General features: G+C 54.4%; 1 protein-coding gene across 2 annotated transcripts; it reads right to left on the minus strand.

The window, feature by feature from the left end:
* Nucleotides 1-205: 205 nt before the first annotated feature.
* LOC116946859 (protein kinase C iota type-like) lies at nt 206-24,639 on the minus strand. 2 transcript variants are annotated; one of them, XM_032962079.2, is made up of 16 exons: nt 24,505-24,639; nt 21,776-21,860; nt 19,710-19,846; nt 19,323-19,395; nt 18,404-18,447; nt 17,030-17,056; nt 16,364-16,513; nt 15,647-15,744; nt 7,586-7,672; nt 6,875-7,010; nt 5,770-5,857; nt 4,892-5,017; nt 4,296-4,375; nt 4,005-4,094; nt 2,651-2,766; nt 206-1,986 (listed from the first exon to the last, which is right to left on the minus strand). In XM_032962079.2, the coding sequence occupies exons 3-16, from the start codon at nt 19,710-19,712 to the stop codon at nt 1,899-1,901; spliced, it is 1,206 nt and encodes a 401-aa protein (XP_032817970.2). In that variant the 5' UTR covers nt 19,713-19,846; nt 21,776-21,860; nt 24,505-24,639; the 3' UTR covers nt 206-1,898. The 2 variants fall into 2 exon arrangements, with proteins under 2 accessions (XP_032817970.2, XP_032817971.2); XM_032962080.2 differs by lacking the exon at nt 17,030-17,056.
* Between the last annotated feature and the right edge of the window lie 1,367 nt (nt 24,640-26,006).

Below are 26,006 nucleotides of genomic sequence, written 5' to 3' on the forward strand. Positions count from 1 at the left end.
TCCCCTCCCCCAGGACCTCACAGAAACGCTCAGCAAATCTGCAAACCTGTTCCTGGGGGTCGGAGACTGGATCACCGTTCTTTCCCGTAATGACACACACACATCTAGTGACACACACACCGAGTGGCACACACCCAGTGACACACCACCCAACCCGCATTCTTTAGTCTGCATCCTCAAAATGAAAGTCACGGACTCGGGGTCATTGATTGGCGTCTCGGCGCATCTCATTGAACTCCACAGCAGAAAAACATCAAAGCCCTCCAGACACGTTACGACGCGCACACACACGCGCACACACACCCCACACAAGCCACGCCCGCACCTGGCTCCCACGGTGTGCACCTAGCCTGGCACCAGAGTGGCACGCGAACATCCACTGCCACTTAGTGGCGAGCCGTTGCTCGTGTGTCTGTTCGCGTGCGGAGTCGTGGCGCAGTGAATGGTGAGCGTTCTGCCCCACAACCCTGCCCACCCGAGTTCTATTCCCGCTCACGGCTAACGTCGAATAAATGAACCCGTCCTGGGCCTCCCCAAGGTCGAGTCAGCCTTACATTTGTATCTGATGCAGTGTTTAAACCTCAGCACCGGGGAGACAAAGGCGGCCGGGCGTGGTGTCACCCAATCCCACCCGTTCGTGTGCCGTGCCGGCCTTCGTAGGTGCTCACTAACGACACTTGCCCCAACAGTCTGGTAGGGCTATACGGGGGATCTTTGTCTTGCCACGTTGCACTCGGCTCTTGGACTAATAGACACCGCTCGAGACTCGCAGCCCCCCCATCGAAATGCTTTGCCAGGGCTTTCTATCGGCTTTAGCGTCACACACACTTTAAAAAGTTAAAGGCTACACGGGGGGGGGGGGTCTTTGTTTACATGGGAGTAGAAGCAGAGTTGGGCGCTCTAAATCCAGACACCTGAATATTATTCCAGGTCATGGCGAACGCCCAGTCGCGTGACATCTGCACTGTCGATAGACTCAGCCCTAAACGAGTACTCTACGCGCTGTGCCAACGGCATTGGGGGAGACAGAGATGGTAGGCAGCCTCGCCACCCACACGTCTGCTGTGCCGGTCTGAAGAGGCGCTTCGCGGCATTTGCTCCGTCGGCCTATATCGGATATACAGAGGATCCTTGTATTTTGTGTGCGTATCTTTGCGTATGCATGTACGTGTTGGCACAGTAGGGGGCATAGGGCGTGCATCTGCCAGTCATCCCATTCAACCCATGGCACCTGGGTCTGTTCCGTGACCTCCTGCCAGCGAGCATTCGACGCTTCACGTGGCCTCAAAGTGCACCTAGCCAGGTGTGTGTTTGTTTTTCCCACGTGTGTCGTTCGTGAGCAGTCATCTGGCCGGCACTTCTTGCCACGGTACAGAGAATGCACGAAGGTTGTCTGTTACTGCAATGCTGTGTGTGCGTGTGCGTCTGCGTGTGTGTCTACGTGTGTGTGCGTGTGTGTCTACGTGTGTGTCTGCGTGTGTGTCTGCGTGTGTGTTTGCGTGTGTGTCTACGTGTGTGTCTACGTGTGTGTGTGCGTGTGTATCTACGTGTGTGTCTACGTGTGTGTCTGCGTGTGTGTCTACGTGTGTGTGTCTGTGTGTCTCTGTGTGTGTCTACGTGTGTGTCAGCGTGTGTGTCTACGTGTGTGTCTACGTGTGTGTGTCTGTGTGTGTGTCTCTGTGTGTGTCTCTGTGTGTGTGTCTGCGTGTGTGTCTACGTGTGTGTCAGCGTGTGTGTCTACGTGTGTCTACGTGTGTGTGTCTGTGTGTGTCTCTATGTGTGTGTCTCTGCGTGTGTGTCTACGTGTGTGTCTACGTGTGTGTGTCTGTGTGTGTGTCTCTGTGTGTGTGTGTGTCTGCGTGTGTGTCTACGTGTGTGTCTACGTGGCTTCTTGTGCTTCATATCGACTCCTCCGTGGACAGGAGCAGCGGGTTGATGTACTCAAACCCCTCGAACTCCGATTGGTCAATCTTCCTCACGGAATCCCTGGGGGGAACAGGCGCAGAAAGGTCACGTGGCAGACGGTGCACGTGGCAGACAGCACACGCAGTCCCCCAGGTCTGTCAGGACAGAGACGCCGACTCACCCGGAACGCGCCCCATCTCAACGGAGCAGGGAAGCTAAGCAAGCGGTTGGGCCTGGCTAGGCCATGGATGGGAGGCTGCCCTGGGGATACCAGAGGGGCTTGGGATGTGACGTGACGGCGTGGAGCGTGCAGGAGAGAATGACCCGCGTGGCGCGTGAACGCGTTGGGAGCGAGTGAACGCGTTGGGAGTGAGTGAACGCATTGCGAATGAGTGAACGCGTTGCGAATGAGTGAACGCATTGCGAATGAGTGAACGCGTTGCGAATGAGTGAACGCGTTGCGAATGAGTGAACGCGTTGGGAGCGAGTGAACGCGTTGGGAGCGAGTGAACGCGTTGCGAATGAGTGAACGCATTGGGAGCGAGTGAACGCGTTGGGAGCGAGTGAACGCGTTGGGAGCGAGTGAACGCGTTGGGAGCGAGTGAACGCGTTGGGAATGAGTGAACGCGTTGGGAGCGAGTGAACGCGTTGGGAATGAGTGAACGCGTTGCGAATGAGTGAACGCGTTGGGAGCGAGTGAACGCGTTGCGAATGAGTGAACCGCGCGGTGCGTGATCGCTCGCACTCATCGTCCGGCGTGAGCTGCACCGGCTCCGTCGTGAACTGAGCGTCGAAGTTGTCGAGCCCAAACTCCTCGGACACGTGCGGCTTGAAGGGTGGCACAGCCTCCCTCCTCTCCAGCTGCGGACAGCAGCAACAGCAGCAGCAGCAGTAACAACAGCAACAACAGCAACAACAGCAGCAACAGCAGCAACAACAACAGCAGCAGCAGCAACACCAACAGCAGCAACAACAACAACAGCATCACCAACAACAGCAGCAGCAACAGCAGCAACAACAGCAGCAACAGCAGCAACAACAACAGCAGCATCACCAACAACAGCAGCAGCAGCAACACAAACAGCAGCAGCAGCAGCAATACCAACAACAGCAGCACCAACACCAACAATAGCAGCAACAGCAGCAACAACAACAGCAGCAGCAACAGCAGCAACAACACCAACAACAGCAGCAACACCAACAACAGCAGTAACAACAGCAACACCAACAACAGCAACAGCAGCAGCAACACCAACAACAGCAGCAACACCAACAGCAGCAGCAACACCAACAACAGCAGCAGCAACACCAACAACAGCAGCAACACCAACAGCAGCACCAACAGCAGCAGCAGCAACACCAACAGCAGCAGCAGCAACAGCAGCAACACCAACAACAGCAGCAGCAACAGCAGCAACACCAACAACAGCAGCAACACCAACAACAGCAGCAACACCAACAGCAGCACCAACAGCAGCAGCAACACCAACAGCAGCAGCAACAGCAGCAACACCAACAACAGCAGCAACACCAACAACAGCAGCAGCAGCAAACGGCAGCGGTTGGCCCACTGCGCTCTGAACGCGTGAACCCGGGTTCGATTCCCGCTCACAAGGCCAATACGAGTGACAATTATATGAACCGGTCCTGGGCTGTGATTGCTTGCTATCGCGTGCTGTGATTGCGTGCTGTGATTGCGTGCTGTGATTGCGTCCTGTGATTGCGTGCTGTGATCGTGATGATTGTGCTGTGATTGTGCTGTGATTGTACTGTGATTGCGTGCTGATTGTGCTGTGATTGCGTGCTGTGATTGCGTGCTGTGATTGCGTGCTGTGATTGCGTGCTGTGATTGCGTGCTGTGATTGCGTGCTGTGATTGCGTGCTGTGATTGCGTGCTGTGATTGCGTGCTGTGATTGCGTGCTGTGATTGCGTGCTGTGATTGCGTGCTGTGATTGCGTGCTGTGATTGCGTGCTGTGATTGTGTTATGATTGCGTGCTGTGATTGCGTGCTGTGATTGCGTGCTGTGATTGTGTTATGATTGCGTGCTGTGATTGCGTGCTGTGATTGCGAGCCGTGCCCGTTGCAGGCGTGCCTCACCAGGTCCCAGTCAATGGAGCGGAAGAAGGGATGGGCACGGATGTCCACAAACCCCGTCTCGGGGTGGCATCCCAGCCTCTCGCGGGGGTCCTGGTCACACAGTCACACAGACGAAGGCCCCCCGTGTAGCCTCAACAGGCTGCTGGGGCAAGTGCTCTTAGCGAGTAGCACCCGGGAAGGCTGGGACGGGGCACGAGGGGATGGGTGGCCAGCACCACGCACGCCCGGCACGCACGCAGACAAAGGTCCCCCGTGTAGGCTGCCTCTGTGCGTGTGTGGCGGTGAGCCCACCTTGTTGAGGAACCCTTTGAGGACGTTGGAGGCTTTGACGGAGAGCGAGCGAGGGACCCGAATCGGCTTCTCGAGGATCACTGGCACGGACAAACACAAGACAAGGACCCCCCGTATAGCCTGGATCGACTGTTGGGGTAATTGCTGTGAGCGAGCAACTATGAAGGTGGGTGGCTCGCACCACGCCCGACCGCCTTTGTCTCCCCAGTGGTGATGATACCGCACCAGGTACTCATTTGAGGTTGAGTCGACCTAGGGGAGCCCCAGGATCGATTCAGATAATCGTCACCGGTGTTGGCCGTGAGCGGCAAATTAACTCGGGTTACACAGACAATGATCCACCGGATGGCTTTTAACAGACCACTGGGGCAAGCGCTGTTAGCGAGCAGCCGTGAATTGAGTTCGACGGAAAACTAAATAATGCGTAGCGCGAAATAACGTCCCTTGTCGTACAGAATACAAATACCGGGACGAGTAGGCGGACTGTTCACCTCGTTCCAGAACAAGGGATATTTTGGTTTGCCAATTATGGTGAAACCTCCCACCCCGTCTTCAACGGGACGCGTTCTCCGCCGGGAGCGGAGCTCTCGGCGCACCCTGGAAGAGGAAGTCCTCGGTGTTCTGGTCGGGGTTCTTGGCGCCGCCCACGACGTCGAACGGAGACCTCCCGGCCATCATCTCGAACATGAGCACCCCCAGGGCCCACCAGTCCACGCTGAAGCCTGCACGCAACTCGACGCCACGAACAACCCGGCGACTCAACGCCACGAGTGTAAAACTCAGGCACCACCTGGCCACGGCTGATATCCCGTGCAGCCTTCCACAGACTGTTGGGGCAAGTGCTGTCTGCACCGCTGAAGCCCAACACAGCACACGAGGGAGTGGTGTGGCCAGAAACACGCCCGCCCGTGCCGTCTTTGTCTCCCCAATGGTGATGTTTACACACCGCATAAATGGAGACTGAGTCGACCTAGGCGAGGCACAGGACCGCTTCCAATATTCGCCGCTGTCATATGCCACCGGGTTCGTAGCGCGACGCGCTAACCACTACGCTACCGCACCCCACCAATATTCACACAACACAGAGCGACACGCGCACACGGAGCGAGAGAGAGGCAGAGAGAGAGAGAGGCAGAGAGAGGGGCAGAGAGAGAGGCGGAGAGAGGGGCAGAGAGGCAGAGACAGAGAGAGGCAGAGAGAGGGGCAGAGAGAGAGAGAGAGGCAGAGAGAAAAAGGGGGGGAGGGGTTTACATAAATCAAAGCATGAAAAAACACAAAAAAAGAAATGATGAACGAAGCAAAGTGCCGACTACACCGAGCATCTTCTTGTTTCCTTTGATCGTAAAAAAGAGAGGCAGAAATAGAGAGAGGCAGAGAGAGAGGAGAGAGAGGGGAGAGAGAGAGAGAGAGGCAGAGAGAGAGGCAGAGAGGGAGAGACGCCGAGTAGCCATGGGGGGTGGCAGCGTTCTCGCACCGTAGTCCTCTCCGCGCAGGATCTCGGGCGCGATGTAGTTGGGCGTCCCGCAGAACGTGCTCGTGGTGTCGCCTGGCCTCAGGCCCTCCTGCACCCACAAGGGACGTAAACCACCATCGCAAAACCACCATCGCAAAACCACCATCGCAAAACCACCATTGCGGCCGTCTGGAACGCTCTTGGCTGCCGATATTAGGAAACCACTGGGAGCTATGCACGTTTACATTTAAATTGAAAACTCATTTCTTGAGAACTGCTTTTTTGTGTTTAGTTTGTTGTCCTTCCCCCGCACCTCCGATTAGCACGGTTGGCTACGTACGGGGCTAAAGAAGTTATGCGTAGATACAAACACGAAGGATCCCCGGTAGCCTACGCCGACGGACAGGTCCACCACCTGTGCTCCCCATTGTGCCAAATCGCCGTGTTGTAGCCACTCCGCTCGTTGTTGGAAGGGTGGCTGCCTCCTCCACACAGAAGCGTCCTTCACGAGCCCCCTCCAGAGGCCGATCTTGACTCCGCTGGAACTAGTGAGGTGTCGGTGTCACACACTCCCAGTGTCACACACTCCCAGTGTCACACACTCCCAGTGTCACACACTCCCAGTGTCACACAGTGTCACACACTCCCAGTGTCACACACTCCCAGTGTCACACAAAGACACCCCTCACTATAGCCTACACAGGCTGCTGGGGCAAGTGCTATTAGCGAGTGGCACCTACGAAGGCCGGCACAGCCTCCTCCCTGCCTCCCTCCCTCTTCCCTCCTCACCCCTCTCTCCTTCCTTCCCTCCTCTCTGCCTCCCTCCCTGTCTCCTTCCCCCCTTCTCTCCTTCCTTCCTCCCTCGTCCCCTCCTTCCTCCTCCCCCCTCCTTCCAGGGCTCCCCTCTTCTCCTTCCCTGCACCACCCCTCCGATGGCCTCCACCACTGCCCTGGTGGCCTGCGCCACCCTCGTGGCCTGCGTCACCCTCGCGGCCTGCGTCACCCTCGTGGCCTGCGTCACCCTCGTGGCCTGCGTCACCCTCGTGGCCTGCGCCACCCTCGTGGCCTGCGCCACCCTCGTGGCCTGCGCCACCCTCGTGGCCTGCGCCCCGCCGGTGGCCTGCACCTTGCACATGCCGTAGTCGGTGAGCTTGGCATGTCCGTCGGCGTCCAGCAGCACGTTGTCCAGCTTGAGGTCGCGGTAGACGACGCCGTGCTCGTGAAGGAAGTGCAGCGCCAGCGAGATCTCCGCCGCGTAGAACCTGCAGAGACGGAGAGAGCGAGACGGAGGGAGAGACGGAGATTTACACACACACACAGATACCTATAAACACCCATTTGTTTCCAGTGTCACATCGAAGCCAGGGTGCCACGGTGGCTAGGAGATGTTAACTACCTCGCCTGGTATACAGGAGGTTGTGGGTTTTATCCCGACCCTGACCACTGCTGTATATTGTGAGTGTGCGTGTCTCTCTTCCCGTGGTCTCGTGGATTTTTCTCCGGGTCCTCCACGTTTAGAATCAACGTCACGCGTTCTGAGTGTTTGGCTGCTATAAATGTCCCCTTGGCGACAAGCCACTTCGTGGAGCTATCATTTGTGGCCGGGTCGCTACTGAAAAAGAGCTACGCAGCTCAGTGGGCATTGCCTGGCGAAATAAAAAAAATAGTTTCGTTTAAACAGTGGCAGCGCTGGGCCATCGCAGCACGGGCGGGTTTTTTTTCCACTGCCTGGTTTTGCCGTGCCGAGCCAGAACGAAACCGTGATCCGCTGCCGGCCTCACGGGAGCGTCCGAATGTGGGGGGCTTTGTGTCTGCGTGCGAGGCAGCCTCCGCTCACCGCGCGTGCTCCTCCGGTAGCTTGCGCTGGCGCTGCATGTGGAACATCAGATCCCCTCCATTCACGTAGTCGATCACGAAAAACAGCCTGGAGGGCAACACCACCACCGCCACCACCACGAGCAACCGGCAACTCAACACCACAAACAACCAGCAATTCGACGCCGTGGGCAACCAGCAACTCGACACCACAAACAACCACCAATTCGACACCACGCTCTACCAGCTACTCGACATCACAAACAACCAGCAACTCGACACCGCGGGCAACCAGCAACTCAACACCGCGAGCAACTTGCAACTCGACACCGCGGGCAACCAGCAACTCGACACCGCGGGCAACTTGCAACTCGACACCACGAGCAACCAGCAACTCGACACCACGAGCAACCTGCAACTCGACACCACGAGCAACCAGCAACTCGACACAACGGGGAACCAGCAACTCGACGTCACGAGCAACTAGCAACTCGACATCACACGTATATGGCTTTGTGTCCATGTGTATGAGTGTGCGGGTGTGAGTGTGTATGAATGAGTGTGCGGGTGTGAGTGTGTATGAATGAGTGTGCGGGTGTGAGTGTGTATGAATGAGTGTGGAGCTGTAGCGTGTATGAATCAGTGTGCGGGTGTCAGCGTGTATGAATGAGTGTGGAGGTGTGAGTGTGTATGAATGAGTGTGCGGGTGTGAGTGTGTATGAATGAGTGTGGAGGTGTGAACGTGTATGAATGAGTGTGTGGGTGTGAGTGTGTATGAATGAGTGTGCGGGTGTGAGTGTGTATGAATGAGTGTGGAGGTGTGAGCGTGTATGAATGAGTGTGTGGGTGTGAGTGTGTATGAATGAGTGTGCGGGTGTGAGTGTGTATGAATGAGTGTGTGGGTGTGAGCGTGTATGAATGAGTGTGCGGGTGTGAGTGTGTATGAATGAGTGTGGAGGTGTGAACGTGTATGAATGAGTGCCGGACGGGCAACTCTGTCGTGGACAGTGCTGTGGGGGGAGTTCCAATTTTTGATTGGCTCCTCCCCTCATGGCATATGTGTCCACCACAGGGGCTAAACGGGGGCTCTGGACGGGTGCGAGGGGCTGGTAACCCCTCCACCTTCAATTAATTACCACAAAACCACGAATTAAAGTGAAATATGTAACAACTAAGCTTGTGCCGGAGGCCCCGGGGGGCCAGGCGTCTATGACGTCTCCTGGCCAAACCCCAATTGGCGGAGCCAGGAGATTGAATACCTACCCTCGGGGCTACTCCAGAAACAACGAAAAGCCACTACGGGTGGCCACGTGGAATGTTCGAACGCTCACTGCAGAGGAGAGGCTGCCACTCCTCTGTCGGGAGCTGGACCGGTACCGCCTGGATCTATGCGGCATTCAGGAGGTCCGGTGGACCGGCTCTGGCTCCTGCCACCATGAGGGGTGGACAGTCCTCTACTCGGGGCAGCAGACTGCCAAACAACAGGGTGTGGGTCTTCTTTTGAACAAAAGAATGAAGGGGGCGTGGGAGCGTGGCGGTGAGGTGTGGGAAGCTGTAAGCCCCAGGCTACTTTGGGCTCGCCTTCCCATCAACCGGAGGCGAGGAATGGTGGTCGTGGTTACTTATGCCCCCACCGAAGATGAACATCCGTGGAGGGATGCAGGCAAAGCCGATGAGTCAGATGCCTTCTATGACCTCCTGTCACAGGTGCTGGCTAAAGTGGCCCCTCGGGATAGAGTCATCATGTTGGGTGACTTCAATGCCCGAGTTGGTCATGATACTGGCACCTGGTCTGGAGTGATTGGAGGGCATGGGCCAGATCAGCTCAATAACAACGGTAGGAGGCTGCTAGATTTTTGTGCAGCCCATGGGCTTGTAATTACCAACACGCTGTTCCGGCATCGGCGCATCCACACAACATCATGGATGCATGCCGGGTCCAAGCAAGAACATCTGCTGGACTACATAGTGACGGACCAGCGAATGCGAGCCCATGTCCTTGACACCAGGACCTACCGTGGAGCTGATCTGCCCTCTGACCATCGACTAGTCATCTGTAAGATGCGCCTGCCATTCTTCCACTCCGGTGGTGGGTGTACACCCAGGACCCCATTCCAACCTAAAGTGGCCTGGTCTCAGTTATCTGATGAAAGTTGCAAGCGAGAATTTCATCATCGCTTGCGGCTGGGATTGGCATCGTCCCCGACTCCTCCTGATGTCGAGGGTAAATGGGCGAGGTTTAGGACTGTGACTCATGCAGCTGCAATGGCTGCTTTGGGTACGCGGTCCAGACCTCCCCAGACACCCTGGATGACAGAGGAGTTGTTCAGGATGGTTGAGAAAAAGCGACAGGCCCACTGTCATCGGCTACAGAATCCCACGTCAGAGAATGAGGAGGCTTACCGCAGCCTTCGCTCGGAGGTTCGGAGAGCCGTGAGGCGCTGCAAGGATGGGTGGTGGTCGCGGGTTGCTGAGGAGATGGAGTCTGCCTCAGTGGCCCGTGATCACAAATCGCTATTTAACTCCATCAAAAAAGTAACCTGCAGCGCCACACCTATTACCATCATTAGGGGAAAAAACGGTGATCCAATTTCCGACCCCCAGGAACAGGTTCGCAGATTTGCTGAGCATTTCTGTGAGGTCCTGGGGGAGGGAAAATCCCACAGCCAGGAAAACATCGTGGCACAAAGTGAGGATGACCCTGCTGAGGCTGCGGTGCCTCAAATATTGGATGAAGTCACCCCCTGTGAGTGGCTGGCTGAGGTGCCATCTGCTGAGGAAGTATTGAAGGCGATCCGGAGTCTGAGACCAGGAAAGGCAGCGGGCAGAGATGATCTCCCAAGCGAAATGCTGAGGGAGGGTGGCGTTTGTGCACAGACTGCCCTATATGACATCATAACAACAGTCTGGACCACTGGACGGGTTCCGCAGGATTGGAAGGATGCCCTGGTGGTCCCCCTTTTTAAGAAGGGGGACCGCACAGACTGTAACAACTACAGGGGCATCTCACTCCTCAGTGTGCCGGGAAAGGTCCTGGCAAGGATTATTCAGCATCGCCTTGCCAGGCACGCTGAGGAGAGGCTTGCGGAGCCCCAATGCGGTTTCAGGAAAGGGCGGTCCTGCACAGATGCCATATTTTCTGTCCGTCTGCTACAGCAGAGGTGTAGGGAATTCCAACAAGACCTACATCTCTGCTTTATTGACCTGGTCAAGGCCTATGATACCATCAGTAGGCCTGGGCTCTGGGTCGTTCTTCGTGCTTTTGGAGTACCTGACCCTCTGCTCACGATCATTAAGGACCTTCATGATGGTGAGCGGGCCCGGGTAAAACTACGTGGCCGGGAGTCAGAGCCATTCCCTGTACACCTTGGGGTGCGACAGGGATGTCCTCTGGCTCCCACATTATTTAACATCTATTTTGACCACGTAGTTCGTGAAGCCTTCAATAGCTGTACCGGGGGAATCTCCATATGGTACAGATATAATGGGAGGCTAATCGATGCCCGGGTGCGGTCAAGGGATGGCTCCCTATTGCTCAACCACGTTATGTATGCTGATGACTTGGTAATAGCTGCTCAGTCAGAGGAGGAGTTGGAGACGCTGCTGCTGAGACTGGAGCGTGCCACTAAGAGGTGGGGCCTTACCATCAGCCCCACCAAAACTAAGCACCTGCCTGGGTATTTTGTACCATCGGACACTCCACCCCCACAACTCCCAATCGGTGATGGGGCAGTTGTGGAGAGAGTGGAGAGTTTCCCATACCTGGGCAGTGTGCTTATGACTGGCTCCAGTTTAACAGCAGAGGTCTCACTCCGAATCAGTCGAGCGGCAATATCTTTTCATCGGTTGCGTAACGCTGTGTGGAAGCTACCTGGTCTGTCGCTCCGCACTAAGCTTCAGGTCTTCTCGGCCACGGTCATTCCCTCCCTTCTCTACGCTTGCGAAACGTGGACCCCCCTAATGGAACATCTTCGCCGGTTAGAAACATTTAGGCTGACCTGCCTACGATCCATCCTGGGTTTAACCAGACTGGATTGTGTGAGGAGCTCACAAATCCTTGAAAGATCTGGGCAGGGTCCCATCGGTGAGCTCCTCCGGCAGGCAAGGCTGCGATGGCTGGGTCATGTAGCCCGCATGCCCAGCCACCGCATGCCGAAACAGCTTTTGTTTGGCCGGATTGAGGGGGCTAAGCGGGCGCGGCACGGGCTAGAGAAGAGATGGAGTGATGTGGTACAGGAGGACGTGGAGCTGAGTGGACTTGCCGATGACTGGTACCAGCGGTGTCAAGATCGGCCTCTGTGGAGGAGGCTCGTGAAGGATGCTACTGGGCAGTTGGAGGCAGTCGCCCTCCAACAACAACGGAGGGCGGAGGAGCGACGCTCACAACAGCGAGCGGAGCGCCGGGTGGCTAAAGCACAGCAGGTTGGCACAGTAGGGGGCACAGGTGGTGCATCAGCCAGTCATCTCAGTCAGTCGACCCGTGGCACCTGGGTCTGCCCCGTGACCTCCTGCCAGCGGGCGTTCGACACTTCACGTGGCCTCAGGGTGCACATAGCCTGGCACAAGCGTCGTGGTGACGTCACCGCCACTTAGTGGCGAATGGCGGTTGTTGTTGTTGTTGTTGTGTATGAATGAGTGTGGAGGTGTAGCGTGTATGAATGAGTGTGGAGGTGTAGCGTGTGTGAATGAGTGTGGTGGTGTGAGCGTGTATGAATGAGTGTGCGGGTGTGAGTGTGTATGAATGAGTGTGCGGGTGTGAGTGTGTATGAATGAGTGTGCGGGTGTGAGTGTGTATGAATGAGTGTGCGGGTGTGAGTGTGTATGAATGGGTGTGGAGCTGTAGCGTGTATGAATCAGTGTGCGGGTGTCAGCGTGTATGAATGAGTGTGCGGGTGTGAGCGTGTATGAATGAGTGTGCGGGTGTGAGTGTGTATGAATGAGTGTGCGGGTGTGAGTGTGTATGAATGAGTGTGTGGGTGTGAGTGTGTATGAATGAGTGTGCGAGTGTGAGTGTGTATGAATGAGTGTGGAGGTGTGAGCATGTATGAATGAGTGTGTGGGTGTGAGTGTGTATGAATGAGTGTGCGGGTGTGAGTGTGTATGAATGAGTGTGTGGGTGTGAGCGTGTATGATAGAGTGTGGAGGTGTAGCGTGTATGAATGAGTGTGGAGGTGTAGCGTGTATGAATGAGTGTGCGGGTGTGAGTGTGTATGAATGAGTGTGGAGGTGTAGCGTGTATGAATGAGTGTGGAGGTGTAGCGTGTGTGAATGAGTGTCCGGGTGTGAGTGTGTATGAATGAGTGTGGAGGTGTCGTGTGTATGAATGAGTGTGGAGGTGTAGCGTGTATGAATGAGTGTGCGGGTGTGAGTGTGTATGAATGGGTGTGGAGGTGTGAGTGTGTATGAATGAGTGTGCGGGTGTGAGCGTGTATGAATGAGTGTGCGGGTGTGAGCGTGTATGAATGAGTGTGCGGGTGTGAGCGTGTATGAATGAGTGTGCTGGTGTGAGCGTGTATGAATGAGTGTGCGGGTGTGAGTGTGTATGAATGAGTGTGGAGGTGTGAGTGTGTATGAATGAGTGTGCGGGTGTGAGCGTGTATGAATGAGTGTGGGGGTGTAGCGTGTATGAATGAGTGTGGGGGTGTAGCGTGTATGAATGAGTGTGGAGGTGTAGCGTGTATGAATGAGTGCGCGGGTGTGAGTGTGTATGAATGAGTGTGGAGGTGTGAGTGTGTATGAATGAGTGTGGAGGTGTAGCGTGTGTGAATGAGTGTGGAGGTGTGAGCGTGTATGAATGAGTGTGCGGGTGTGAGTGTGTATGAATGAGTGTGCGGGTGTGAGTGTGTATGAATGAGTGTGCGGGTGTGAGTGTGTATGAATGAGTGTGCGGGTGTGAGTGTGTATGAATGAGTGTGGAGCTGTAGCGTGTATGAATCAGTGTGCGGGTGTCAGCGTGTATGAATGAGTGTGGAGGTGTGAGTGTGTATGAATGAGTGTGCGGGTGTGAGTGTGTATGAATGAGTGTGGAGGTGTAGCGTGTATGGATTAGTGTGCGGGTGTGAGTGTGTATGAATGAGTGTGCGGGTGTGTATAAATGAGTGTGGAGGTGTAGCGTGTATGAATGAGTGTGCGGGTGTGAGTGTGTATGAATGAGTGTGCGGGTGTGAGTGTGTGAATGAGTGTGCGGGTGTGAGTGTGTATGAATGAGTGTGCGGGTGTTAGTGTGTATGAATGAGTGTGGGGGTGTAGCGTGTATGAATGAGTGTGCGGGTGTGAGTGTGTATGAATGAGTGTGGAGGTGTGAGTGTGTATGAATGAGTGTGGAGGTGTAGCGTGTATGAATGAGTGTGGAGGTGTAGCGTGTATGAATGAGTGTACGGGTGTGAGTGTGTATGAATGAGTGTGGAGGTGTGAGCGTGTATGCATGAGTGTGGAGGTGTAGCGTGTATGAATGAGTGTGGAGGTGTGAGTGTGTATGAATGAGTGTGCGGGTGTGAGTGTGTATGAATGAGTGTGGAGGTGTGAGCGTGTATGAATGAGTGTGTGGGTGTGAGTGTGTATGAATGAGTGTGCGGGTGTGAGTGTGTATGAATGAGTGTGTGGGTGTGAGCGTGTATGAATGAGTGTGCGGGTGTGAGTGTGTATGAATGAGTGTGGAGGTGTCGTGTGTATGAATGAGTGTGGAGGTGTAGCGTGTATGAATGAGTGTGCGGGTGTGAGTGTGTATGAATGGGTGTGGAGGTGTGAGTGTGTATGAATGAGTGTGCGGGTGTGAGCGTGTATGAATGAGTGTGCGGGTGTGAGCGTGTATGAATGAGTGTGCGGGTGTGAGCGTGTATGAATGAGTGTGCTGGTGTGAGCGTGTATGAATGAGTGTGCGGGTGTGAGTGTGTATGAATGGGTGTGGAGGTGTGAGTGTGTATGAATGAGTGTGCGGGTGTGAGCGTGTATGAATGAGTGTGGGGGTGTAGCGTGTATGAATGAGTGTGGGGGTGTAGCGTGTATGAATGAGTGTGGAGGTGTAGCGTGTATGAATGAGTGCGCGGGTGTGAGTGTGTATGAATGAGTGTGGAGGTGTGAGTGTGTATGAATGAGTGTGGAGGTGTAGCGTGTGTGAATGAGTGTGGAGGTGTGAGCGTGTATGAATGAGTGTGCGGGTGTGAGTGTGTATGAATGAGTGTGCGGGTGTGAGTGTGTATGAATGAGTGTGCGGGTGTGAGTGTGTATGAATGAGTGTGGAGCTGTAGCGTGTATGAATCAGTGTGCGGGTGTCAGCGTGTATGAATGAGTGTGGAGGTGTGAGTGTGTATGAATGAGTGTGCGGGTGTGAGTGTGTATGAATGAGTGTGGAGGTGTAGCGTGTATGGATTAGTGTGCGGGTGTGAGTGTGTATGAATGAGTGTGCGGGTGTGAGTGTGTATAAATGAGTGTGGAGGTGTAGCGTGTATGAATGAGTGTGCGGGTGTGAGTGTGTATGAATGAGTGTGCGGGTGTGAGTGTGTGAATGAGTGTGCGGGTGTGAGTGTGTATGAATGAGTGTGCGGGTGTTAGTGTGTATGAATGAGTGTGGGGGTGTAGCGTGTATGAATGAGTGTGCGGGTGTGAGTGTGTATGAATGAGTGTGGAGGTGTGAGTGTGTATGAATGAGTGTGGAGGTGTAGCGTGTATGAATGAGTGTGGAGGTGTAGCGTGTATGAATGAGTGTACGGGTGTGAGTGTGTATGAATGAGTGTGGAGGTGTGAGCGTGTATGCATGAGTGTGGAGGTGTAGCGTGTATGAATGAGTGTGGAGGTGTGAGTGTGTATGAATGAGTGTGGAGGTGTAGCGTGTATGAATGAGTGTGGAGGTATAGCGTGTATGAATGAGTGTGCGGGTGTGAGCGTGTATGAATGAGTGTGCGGGTGTGAGCGTGTATGAATGAGTGTGCGGGTGTGAGCGTGTATGAATGAGTGTGCGGGTGTGAGTGTGTATGAATGAGTGTGCGGGTGTGAGTGTGTGTGAATGAGTGTGCGGGTGTGAGCGTGTATGAATGAGTGTGCGGGTGTGAGTGTGTATGAATGAGTGTGCGGGTGCGTCTGTCACCGGCTCTCTGTCTGGAAGCAGGAGTGCAGGCCCACCAGGAAGGGGTGGTTTGATGCCTGCTCGAACACGTGCTTCTCTGTCTGCACCCAGTCGATGTCCTGTGTCCACACACACGCACAAAGGCAAAGATCCCCCGTATAGCCTTAACAGAGTTGCTGTTTGCGAGTAGCACCCATGAAGGCCGATGTTTACTACACACCGCAGCGTGGACTCAGTTGAGGCTGAGTCGACCTTAGGGAGGCCCAGCACCGATTCAGATGATCGCCACCGGTGTTGTTGATCGTGAGCGGGAATCGAACTCGGGTGGCCGGGCACCACGGTGGCGACATGTCAACTACCTCGCTTGGTGTACAGGAGGACGTGGGTTCGACCCCGACGCCTGCTGTATATTTGGAGTTTGTGTGTCTCTCTCCCCGTGGTTGCATGGATTTTTCTCCGAGTCCTCCGGTTTTTACCTCCAAATTTATAATCAACTTCACGCGTTTAGAGTGTTTGGCTGCGATACATTTCCACATGATGTAAAGCCACTCCGTTGAGGTATGATTTGTGATAACCAGGTTTGCTTCTGAAAAAGAGTTATGTAGCTTAGTGGGCCTTACCTGGTTACAAAAAAGTGTTTTTTATCGTTTAAATTGTATTTGCGTAGCACGGCGCGCTAACCACTGCGCCACCGTTCCCCTGTCGCACACGGGCACGCGCGCCGCTCGTGACTCGTACCTCCTCGTCGTTGACGATGTCCTTCTTGACCACCTTCATGGCGTAGACAATCTCCGTCGTGCGCAGTCGCACGAGCAGCACTTTGGCGTAGCTCCCACGGCCGATCACGCGCAGCAGCTCAAAGTCCTGGAGCCCCAGGGGAGCCTGAAGCTGACAAGGCGGGGGTTGGGGGGGCAGAATTCGTGCGGTCCTCGGTCTCGCGCTCTCAGTGTGGTCTGTGGCCTTACCGAGGGCAACCACCGCAAAGGTGGCCGGGTCGGTTTTGGGGGTCAGAGTGCAGAGCTGCCACCGCTGTCCCGCGGTGGCTAGGAGATGTTCACTGCCTCGCCCGGTATGCAAGGAGGTCGTGGGTTCCATTCCGACCCTGCCGCCTGCTGCTGCTGCTGTATATTTGGAGTTTGCGCGTTTCTCACCGCGTGGCTCGGGATCGATTTATCTCCGGTTCTCCGGTTTTTCCCTCCACATTTAGAAACATGCGTTTCAACCGCATTTGGCCACTGTACATTTCCACGTGACGATGCGCCACTTCATTGAGATATCACTTGTGGCGAGGTCGTTTCTGAAAAAGAGCTGCATCGCTCAGTGGGCCTTTACCCGGTAAAATAAATGTAAAAAATTGTTTAGTTTTATAAGATATGTCTCGCTGTGTTTGCGTTGTAGCTTTACCTTCAAACCATCCACGCACTGCGATGCCTAGAAGAAAGAAGAGGTTTGAGTCGACGGTTAATGTTTGAGAGTGGTCTAGTTTCCTATATACCATCATCGACGAGCGCGCGGGGTCGATTGTGATTGTCCTCTTGGCATGTCCTGTTTCTGGGTCTTCAGACGGCTGACAAGGCCGCCCCGAGAGCCGAAGATTCTGCCGCAGTGTGGGGCAAAGGGCGACGTGATGGGTGATAGTCGGGGCCTTCTTGGGGCCTTGTTGCTGCCGCTTCTCCACTGCGGCGCGATATTTTTATGGATACAGCGGTGAATGTTTTAGAGTGTTCTAGCTTATATGGGACTGTCGCCTTTAATGGCAAAAGACCGGATAATAATACTACACTGTAACATGATAACAACTGTTAATAGATATTCTTGGTTCTTTCGGTAAAGTCACGTAGAAGGGAAACAATATGAATTCCTGCAGTCACGAAAGCTTTAAATCAAAATGTAACTGTTAATAGCTTCAAAAAGTCAAAGAGTCTCTCCCACGTGTAAGCCATCATTGTGAACACGTGGCCTGGAATCGTCTCCAGGTGGTCTCCAGAGCCCCGAGGCAGCAGCACATGTCACGTGGTATTGTTGTAAATTCTCAGAAGTGTTAACATCTTTTTATATATATACCGTGGCGTCGTTCTTGTGCGTTGCTTCCCGCAATCGACGAGGGCCCGCAGATCTGCAGCGCCGTCAACGAATGCCCAAGCTCCGTGGCCCTCTACATATTAAGATGTTTTTAGTGTTTATACCTGTAAAGTATGTTGCTAACCACGGTTCAATCCACTGCTGGATGATGAGACCTTCCCTAGGCGCCACCACCACCACCTCTCACGACCCTGCGATGTAGTAGCCCACCCGGTACAGCACCTGCATACGAGATGATTTTATCGTTCCATCTCTTCGGTGGACGTCCTGTCAAAGGACGCGCTCCACGGCTTTGGTTGCCACTCCGTGATCATTCTCGATCATCGGAAATCATCGCTTCGAGCCGTGACGCATCCTTTCCGAGACCCACTGAACGTTTTTCGCAAGAGGCGATGTGATGTCTCTCACGGATGAGGTTTGGTCGAGCAACTTCCATGACCGGCACGGTTGTGGAGAGGCCATCACAAGCAGTGGAAATGTTGTTGTTGTTGTGTGTTAGTTTGTTGTCCTTCCCCCGCATCTCCGATTAGCACGGATGGCTACGTACGTTGCGAAAAAAGTTCAACACGCATACATTGACAACAGGGTGGTGAATGGTAAAATTATTTTTCAATTATGAGAGATTTAAAGTTCATTACGGCCGCGAGAGTGCGACACGGACATTTAGAATGTGCCAGAGCTGTAAACAGTCCATACCCGATCTTCTGTGTCAATCCGTTCGTAGCTGGGAGAGTCGAGATCTGAAATAACAAAGACAAAGATCCCCCGTATATCCTTAACAGACTGTTGGGCCAAGTGCTGTTAGCAAGCACCTATTAAGGCCATAACAGCACACGAGGGTAGGTCGCCAGAACCACGCCTGGTCGCCTTTGTCTCCCCGGTGGCGATGTTTTTATGCACCTCATCAGGTACTCATTTGAAGCTGAGTCGACCTAGGCGAGGCCCAGGACCGGTTCAGATAATCGTCACTGATGTTGGACGTGAGCGGGAATCGAACTCGGGTCGCCGGGTGCATAGCGTAGCGCACTAACTGCTACAATGCTACTCCCACACACACACACACATGCAACAACCGATACAAACAGGCACACAAGTGTTCACACACGGGACACATGCAGAGGAGAACACCCACACATCCACTGAACATGTGCCTGGAACGTACGGATGGACGTTCCAGATTGAACTTGTGGGTAAAATTTGCGAACCCAACGTATGGGTGGAACATTGAAGTGGAACGCGCGGGTGGAACGCGCAGGCAGAGCGGGTGGAACACGTGGGTGGAACACGCGAGGAGAGCGGGTGGAACACGTGGGTGGAACACGTGGGTGGAACACGCGAGGAGAGGGAGTGGAACGCATGAGTGGAACACGCGGGGAGAGGGGGTGGAACACGTGGGTGGAACACGCGGGTGGAACACGCGGGGAGAGGGGGTGGAACACGTGGGTGGAGCACGTGGGTGGATCACGCGGGAGAGTGGGTGGAACACGCGGGTGGAACACGCGGGTGGAACACGCGGGTGGAACACGCGGGTGGAACACGTGGGTGGAACACGTGGGTGGAACGTGGCCCAGGGCGAGGCTTGCTGGATGCGGCGAGGCGGACCGCGAGCCCTCACCGGGGGCCTCGTGGCGAGTGGGGGAGGCGGGGGGGCTCGCAGACTCCGGCGGGGACGGCATGCTGTGCGCATCCTGGCACACGCACGCAAAGACAAAGAGCCCCCGCGTAGCCTGAACAGACTTGAGGGGAAAGTGCCGATAGCGATCACCTATTAATGTCCGCACGGCACACGAAGGGGGGCGGGGAGCTAACACCACGCCCGGCCGCCTTTGTCTCCCCAGCGGCGATGTTCACATACCGTGATATTCACTCCCACTGTCATTATTATTATTATTGGTCATGAGTGGGAAAGGAACTCGCATCGCCGGGATTCGTAGCACAGCGTGCTAACCGCTGCGCCACCACTCCCCCCCTCCCCCCTACACACGCGCGTGCGTGCGCGTACCATAGGCGGGCTGCTGGCCGCTCGCACCGGCTGCTGACCCCTCGCCGCTAGGCACCGGCAGCTCGCAAGCCTCGCGCCTGCGACCCTGGCGGGGCGGCCCCCATCGCTCCGCACCGGCACAGCGCGCACGGCGCACGCTGCGCAGAGAGACACAGGCAAAGGTCACCCGTACGGACTCAGCAGGATCTCGGGGAAAGTGCTGTCAGCGAGTCAGCACCTGTGAAGGCAGGCACGGTACAATGGAGGGGTGGTTGGCCAGAGCCACGCTGCCCGCACACCACACACACCACACACACACGACACACACCACACACACACCACACACACACGACACACACCACACACACACCACACACACCACACACACCACACACCACACACACCACACACCACACACCACACACACGACACACACACACGACACACACCACACACACCACACTCACACACCACACACACCACACACACCACACACACCACACACACCACACACACCACACACGACACACACCACACACACGACACACACACACCACACACACACCACACACACCACACACACCACACACACACCACACACACACGACACACACACACACACCACACACACGACACACACGACACACACACACGACACACACACGACACACACACACCACACACACATCACACACACACGACACACACCACACACACACGACACACACCACACACACCACACACACACCACACACACAACACACACCACACACACACCACACACACACCACACACACAACACACACGACACACACACACCACACACACACACCACACACGACACACACACGACACATACGACACACACACGACACACACACACGACACACACGACACACACACGACACACACGACACACACGACACACACACGACACACACCACACACACGACACACACACGACACACACCACACACACACGACACACACACACTACACACACACACGACACACACACACCACACACACATACCACGACACACACACGACACACACACACGACACACACACGACACACGTAGATGAATGTCGGGGGTGTAGCTAAGAGGGTCCTTCCGAGTTTGAGAGGCACTTTTATTTCAGTAAACATCGCAGCCCCTGCTGTATTTGACGCTGCTGGGGTTCTGATGCCACCAGACGCTGCTGGTGCCATCAGGACGTCAGGCGGTATGATGAGGAACGTGTGGGGAATGTGATGACGGGGTTATGGTGAGTGTGACGAGGGGAGTGTGAGCGTGTGGTGTGACGAGGGGAGTGTGGTGAGTGTGGTGAGTGTGATGATGGGAGTGTGGTGGGTGTGGTGAGTGTAACGAGGGGAGTGTGGTGGTTATGGTGAGTGTGATGATGGGAGTGTGGTGGTTATGGTGAGTGTGATGATGGGAGTGTGGTGGGTGTGGTGAGTGTGACGAGGGGAGTGTGGTGGGTGTGGTAAGTGTAGTGAGTGTGATGATGGGAGTGTGGTGGGTGTGGTGAGTGTGATGATGGGAGTGTGGTGGGTGTGGTGAGTGTGGTGAGTGTGATGATGGGAGTGTGGTGGGTGTGGTGAGTGTGACGATGGGAGTGTGGTGGATGTGGTGAGTGTGACGAGGGGAGTGTGGTGGTTATGGTGAGTGTAATGATGGGAGTGTGGTGGTTATGGTGAGTGTGATGATGGGAGTGTGGTGGGTGTGGTGAGTGTGACGAGGGGAGTGTGGTGGTTATGGTGAGGGTGACGAGGGGAGTGTGGTGGTTATGGTGAGTGTGATGATGGGAGTGTGGTGGGTGTGGTGAGTGTGATGATGGGAGTGTGGTGGGTGTGGTGAGTGTGATGATGGGAGTGTGGTGGTTATGGTGAGTGTGATGATGGTAGTGTGGTGGTTATGGTGAGTGTGATGATGGGAGTGTGGTGAGTGTGGTGAGTGTGATGATGGGAGTGTGGTGGGTGTGGTGAGTGTGATGGGAGTGTGGTGGTTATGGTGAGTGTGATGATGGGAGTGTGGTGGGTGTGGTGAGTGTGACGAGGGGAGTGTGGTGCGTGTGGTGTGGACCGGTTAAAGCTCTTGACGTGGGTTGCGTGTCAGATCACGAGTTGGAGCCTCCTCCATATCCACCCTCTGCACGTGCTCATCCATTCTGGGGAGACAGGGGGTACACGTACACGTGCAGACGTCACACAGGAGGTACACGTCACACAGGGGTACACGTGCACGTGCAGACGTCACACAGAGGGTACACGTCACACAGGGGTACACGTGCACGTGCAGACGTCACACAGGAGGTACACGTCACACAGGGGTACACGTGCACGTGCAGACGTCACACAGGAGGTACACGTTACACAGGGGGTACATGTGCACGTGCAGACGTCACACAGGGGTACACTTGCCACGTGCACAAGTCACACAGGAGGTACACGTCACACAGGGGGTACAAGTGCATGTATGCACCACAGGAGTATTAATGGACAGATCAATACGTCGAAATCATTGGTTAATATCGGGTAATAAGCTCGCATAGAATCGTATCGAGTTGTGAAGGTGGTCGGGTTTTTATTTTCACGCATCGCATGTAACCGATCCCGACACTCGCGCAGCCGCTGAAGGCGCTATCATAAAATCAACACCGTGCATCCCATTCCTGGATCGATTCGTGAGCCTTCAAATCTCATCCCGAGACCACGGAGCAGAGAACCAGTTCAGATTCAGCTGCCGAGAGAGAATGATGATGGTTGTGATGGTTATTGTGATGATGATTGTGATGATTAGTGTGATGATGATTGCGATGATTGTGATGATGGTTGTGATGATTGCGATGATTGTGATGATGGTTGTGATGATAATTGTGACGATTGTGATCATGTCGGGGATGGTGGTGATGATTATTATTACGTCTAACTTCATTGTTGTGGTGATTGCGGCGTGCTTAATAATTATTTAATCTCGAAATGACCTTGATAATTGCAAAGATTATCATAATAACTTATGACGGGTGTGGTGTGTACATAAATCCCACACCGCATACACCAAACAAATACCACATCACACGCATTGCATCACACAAATACAAACCACACAGCACACACACACACTACATACTGTAATAGCACCACAAATGCATCACACCTACGCTTCCTACACGAAATCCCGCCAGCTACACCTGACAGACATAGACCACATTCCCACACCGCGTCAACTACATCACACCACATATGACGCACTCAAGCATATACACCACACAATTACACACTAAATCATCGAACGCATAAATAGCAACCACACATACAACACACGCCACATAAACACGCATTACCACAGCACAATACACACAAATATCCCCTTAACAGACTGTAGGGGCAAGTGCTGTTAGCGAGTAGCACCTATGAAGGCCGGTACGGTACACGAGGGGGTGGGTGGCCAGCACCACGCCCGACCGCCTTTGTCTCCCTAATGGAGGTGTTTACAGATCGTACCAGGTACTCATTCAAGGCTGAGTCGATCTAGGGGAGACCCAGGACCAGTTCAGACATTCGTCACCGATGTTGGCCGTGAGCGGGAATCCAACTCGGGTCGCCGGGTGCGTCGCGAAGCGTGCTACACACAGGCCCCTTACACACCACATACTGCTGACACGTCCTGGACCACACACCACACATCACATGGTACACACACACACCACATACTACTGACACGTCCTGGACCACACACCACACATCACATGGTACACACACACACCACATACTACTGACACGTCCTGGACCACACACCACACATCACATGGTACACACACACACAACACATACTACTGACACGTCCTGGACCACACACCACACATCACATGGCACACACACACACCACATACTACTGACACGTCCTCGACCACACACACCACATCACGTGATACACACACACACAGTACACACACACACCACACACACACACACCACACACACACCACACACACACCACATCACATGGTACACACACACACACACCACATGGTACACACACATCACACATCACATGATACACACACACACCACACATCACATGATACACAAACACCACACACCCCACATCATATCATATTGTATCCATGCACACACCACATCACAAAAAAAGACAAAGATCCCCCATATAGCCTTAACAGGCTGTCGGGACAAGTGCTATTAGCGAGAACCTATTAAGGCCGGAATGGCACACGAGGGGGTGGGTGGCCAGCACCACGCCCGACCGCCTTTGTCTCCCCAGTGGCGATGTTTCCACATCGCACCAGGTACACATTTGAGGCTGAGTCGACCTAGGGGAGGCCCGGGACCGCTTCAGATAATCGTCACTGGTGTTGGCCGTGAGCGGGAATCGAACCCTTGTTACCGGGTTCATAGCGCAGCGCGCTAACCGCTACACTACCGCTCCCCACACCGCATCACATACACACACCACATCACATGATACACACACCACATCACATGATACACACACCACATCACATGATACACACACACCACATACACACTTCACATCAACACTCATGCACACACCACATACACACACCGCATCAATCCACACCACATGACACCCACATGACATCACATGACATCACATCGAGGCATACACACCACCCACCACACTGCATATACACCACATGCACGGCATACACACAGAACACACACACACACACCACACCCTGCATCAATCTTCACACAAACACACAGTCCCCCACCTCCCCCCACAGCGACCCCCCCACCCACCCGGCACCGCACACCCGAAGCAGTACTCACAATGTGCGCCATTCACGCACACCACGACCACCACAACCACCACGCCCGGCCACCCGCTCCTCCTCCTCCTCGCCTCCCCTCTAACCGTGCAGCAGCAGCAGCAAGAGAGGGCGAGACCAAGCGCTTAATAGTGGGGGTGTCAGCGACACAGGCCCCTCCAAATGCTCCGTGTAGACATCCCCTCCAACCCGCTAATCAACCCATTTCATTAAGCATACCGTTCGAACACAACTGCAAGCGGTGTGGAATTGGAGGAGAGCCTCGAATAGAATTGGGGGCAGTCGATCAGTCTCCAACACCCCCCCCCCCTGCTCCGCCATGTGAAGAATGGACTCTTCCAGCACCACAGACAGTGGCGTATTCAGATGAGTCCATGCGAGCAAACAGCTCTGCGTGCCGTAGCTGGAGGTGTGAGGTTGCGTTCATTAATCAATAATCAATTAAAGTCCCTCACTTCGTTCACGATGCACGAACGGAGTTGCGTGTGCAAGAAAACAAATGCGAACGTGGTTTATTTCGTTCGACGATTAGGATATGCCGGAACGCAATGGTTGCATGATGGACGGATTTCACGTGGTCACCTGCAGTCAGTAGTGGCCGCTACCATCGTCACGATATAAGACACATGCAGTATATGCCATTGAATCGAATGCAGCACGATGCTGTGTAGATTTACACAGCAATCTAATGCGCGTTGCGTGAACAGGGACATTTACAGAGAGGGGCAGTCGAAGGCAGTGGGGAAAACTGGGCCGGTCTTGAGCCTTGGCTTTCGCAGAGGCTGGGAAGGGAGTGGACAACGCGGATGGTCGGGGGAAGTGAGTTCCAGACGGTGAATGCAGCGGCAAGGCGCGACGATTCTCAATGTCGGTGAGGTGGCGGGGAAAGTGGTTACTCTTAACGGGTCGACTCCAGAAGACGTGCCCCACGATCCTCGCGAGCTCAGTCCCAATGCGCTACTAGCCTACTGGACACAGCAGCCCTCGACGCTGCTAGGCTACTAGCAATCTCACAGCTCACACAATTCCCTGTCGTCATCATCATCATCATGGTGACATGATCCGTCCACTGCTAAACGAAGGCATCCCCCGCATCCTTGCTACACCCCACGATACCACGGTGCCACAATCTGTCTCGCTTTGCGCGCCAGGTCGTATTTAATCACTCCGTCTCCACAGCGTCCGTCCTCTGTGGGCACAAATCTCTCACAGCTGCTGCCAATCCGTAACCGGTCGCGGCCATCTCGAGAGGTCTCCTGCCGTGTCCACGTGTTCCGCTTTCTGTCAACGTAATTTCTAACATGCACCTCGGCACTTATATATGAGCGTTTTTTTTATTATTATTGTTATTATTACCGTTCATCGTTTGTTCCATTTGCCTGTCGGTGTCCATGATTCCGATCTGTATCTCAGCGGGTAATGTGCACCGATGAGACATTTTCTTCACAGAAATTAGGAGCAGCGCATAATTCAACTGGGGTACGAGTTCTTATAATCCAGAGT

This window comes from Petromyzon marinus, chromosome 28 (genome assembly GCF_048934315.1).
Source record: "Petromyzon marinus isolate PM22_M1 ecotype Great Lakes invasive population chromosome 28, UKy_Petmar_22M1.pri1.0, whole genome shotgun sequence".
Taxonomy (NCBI): Eukaryota; Metazoa; Chordata; class Hyperoartia; order Petromyzontiformes; family Petromyzontidae; genus Petromyzon; species Petromyzon marinus.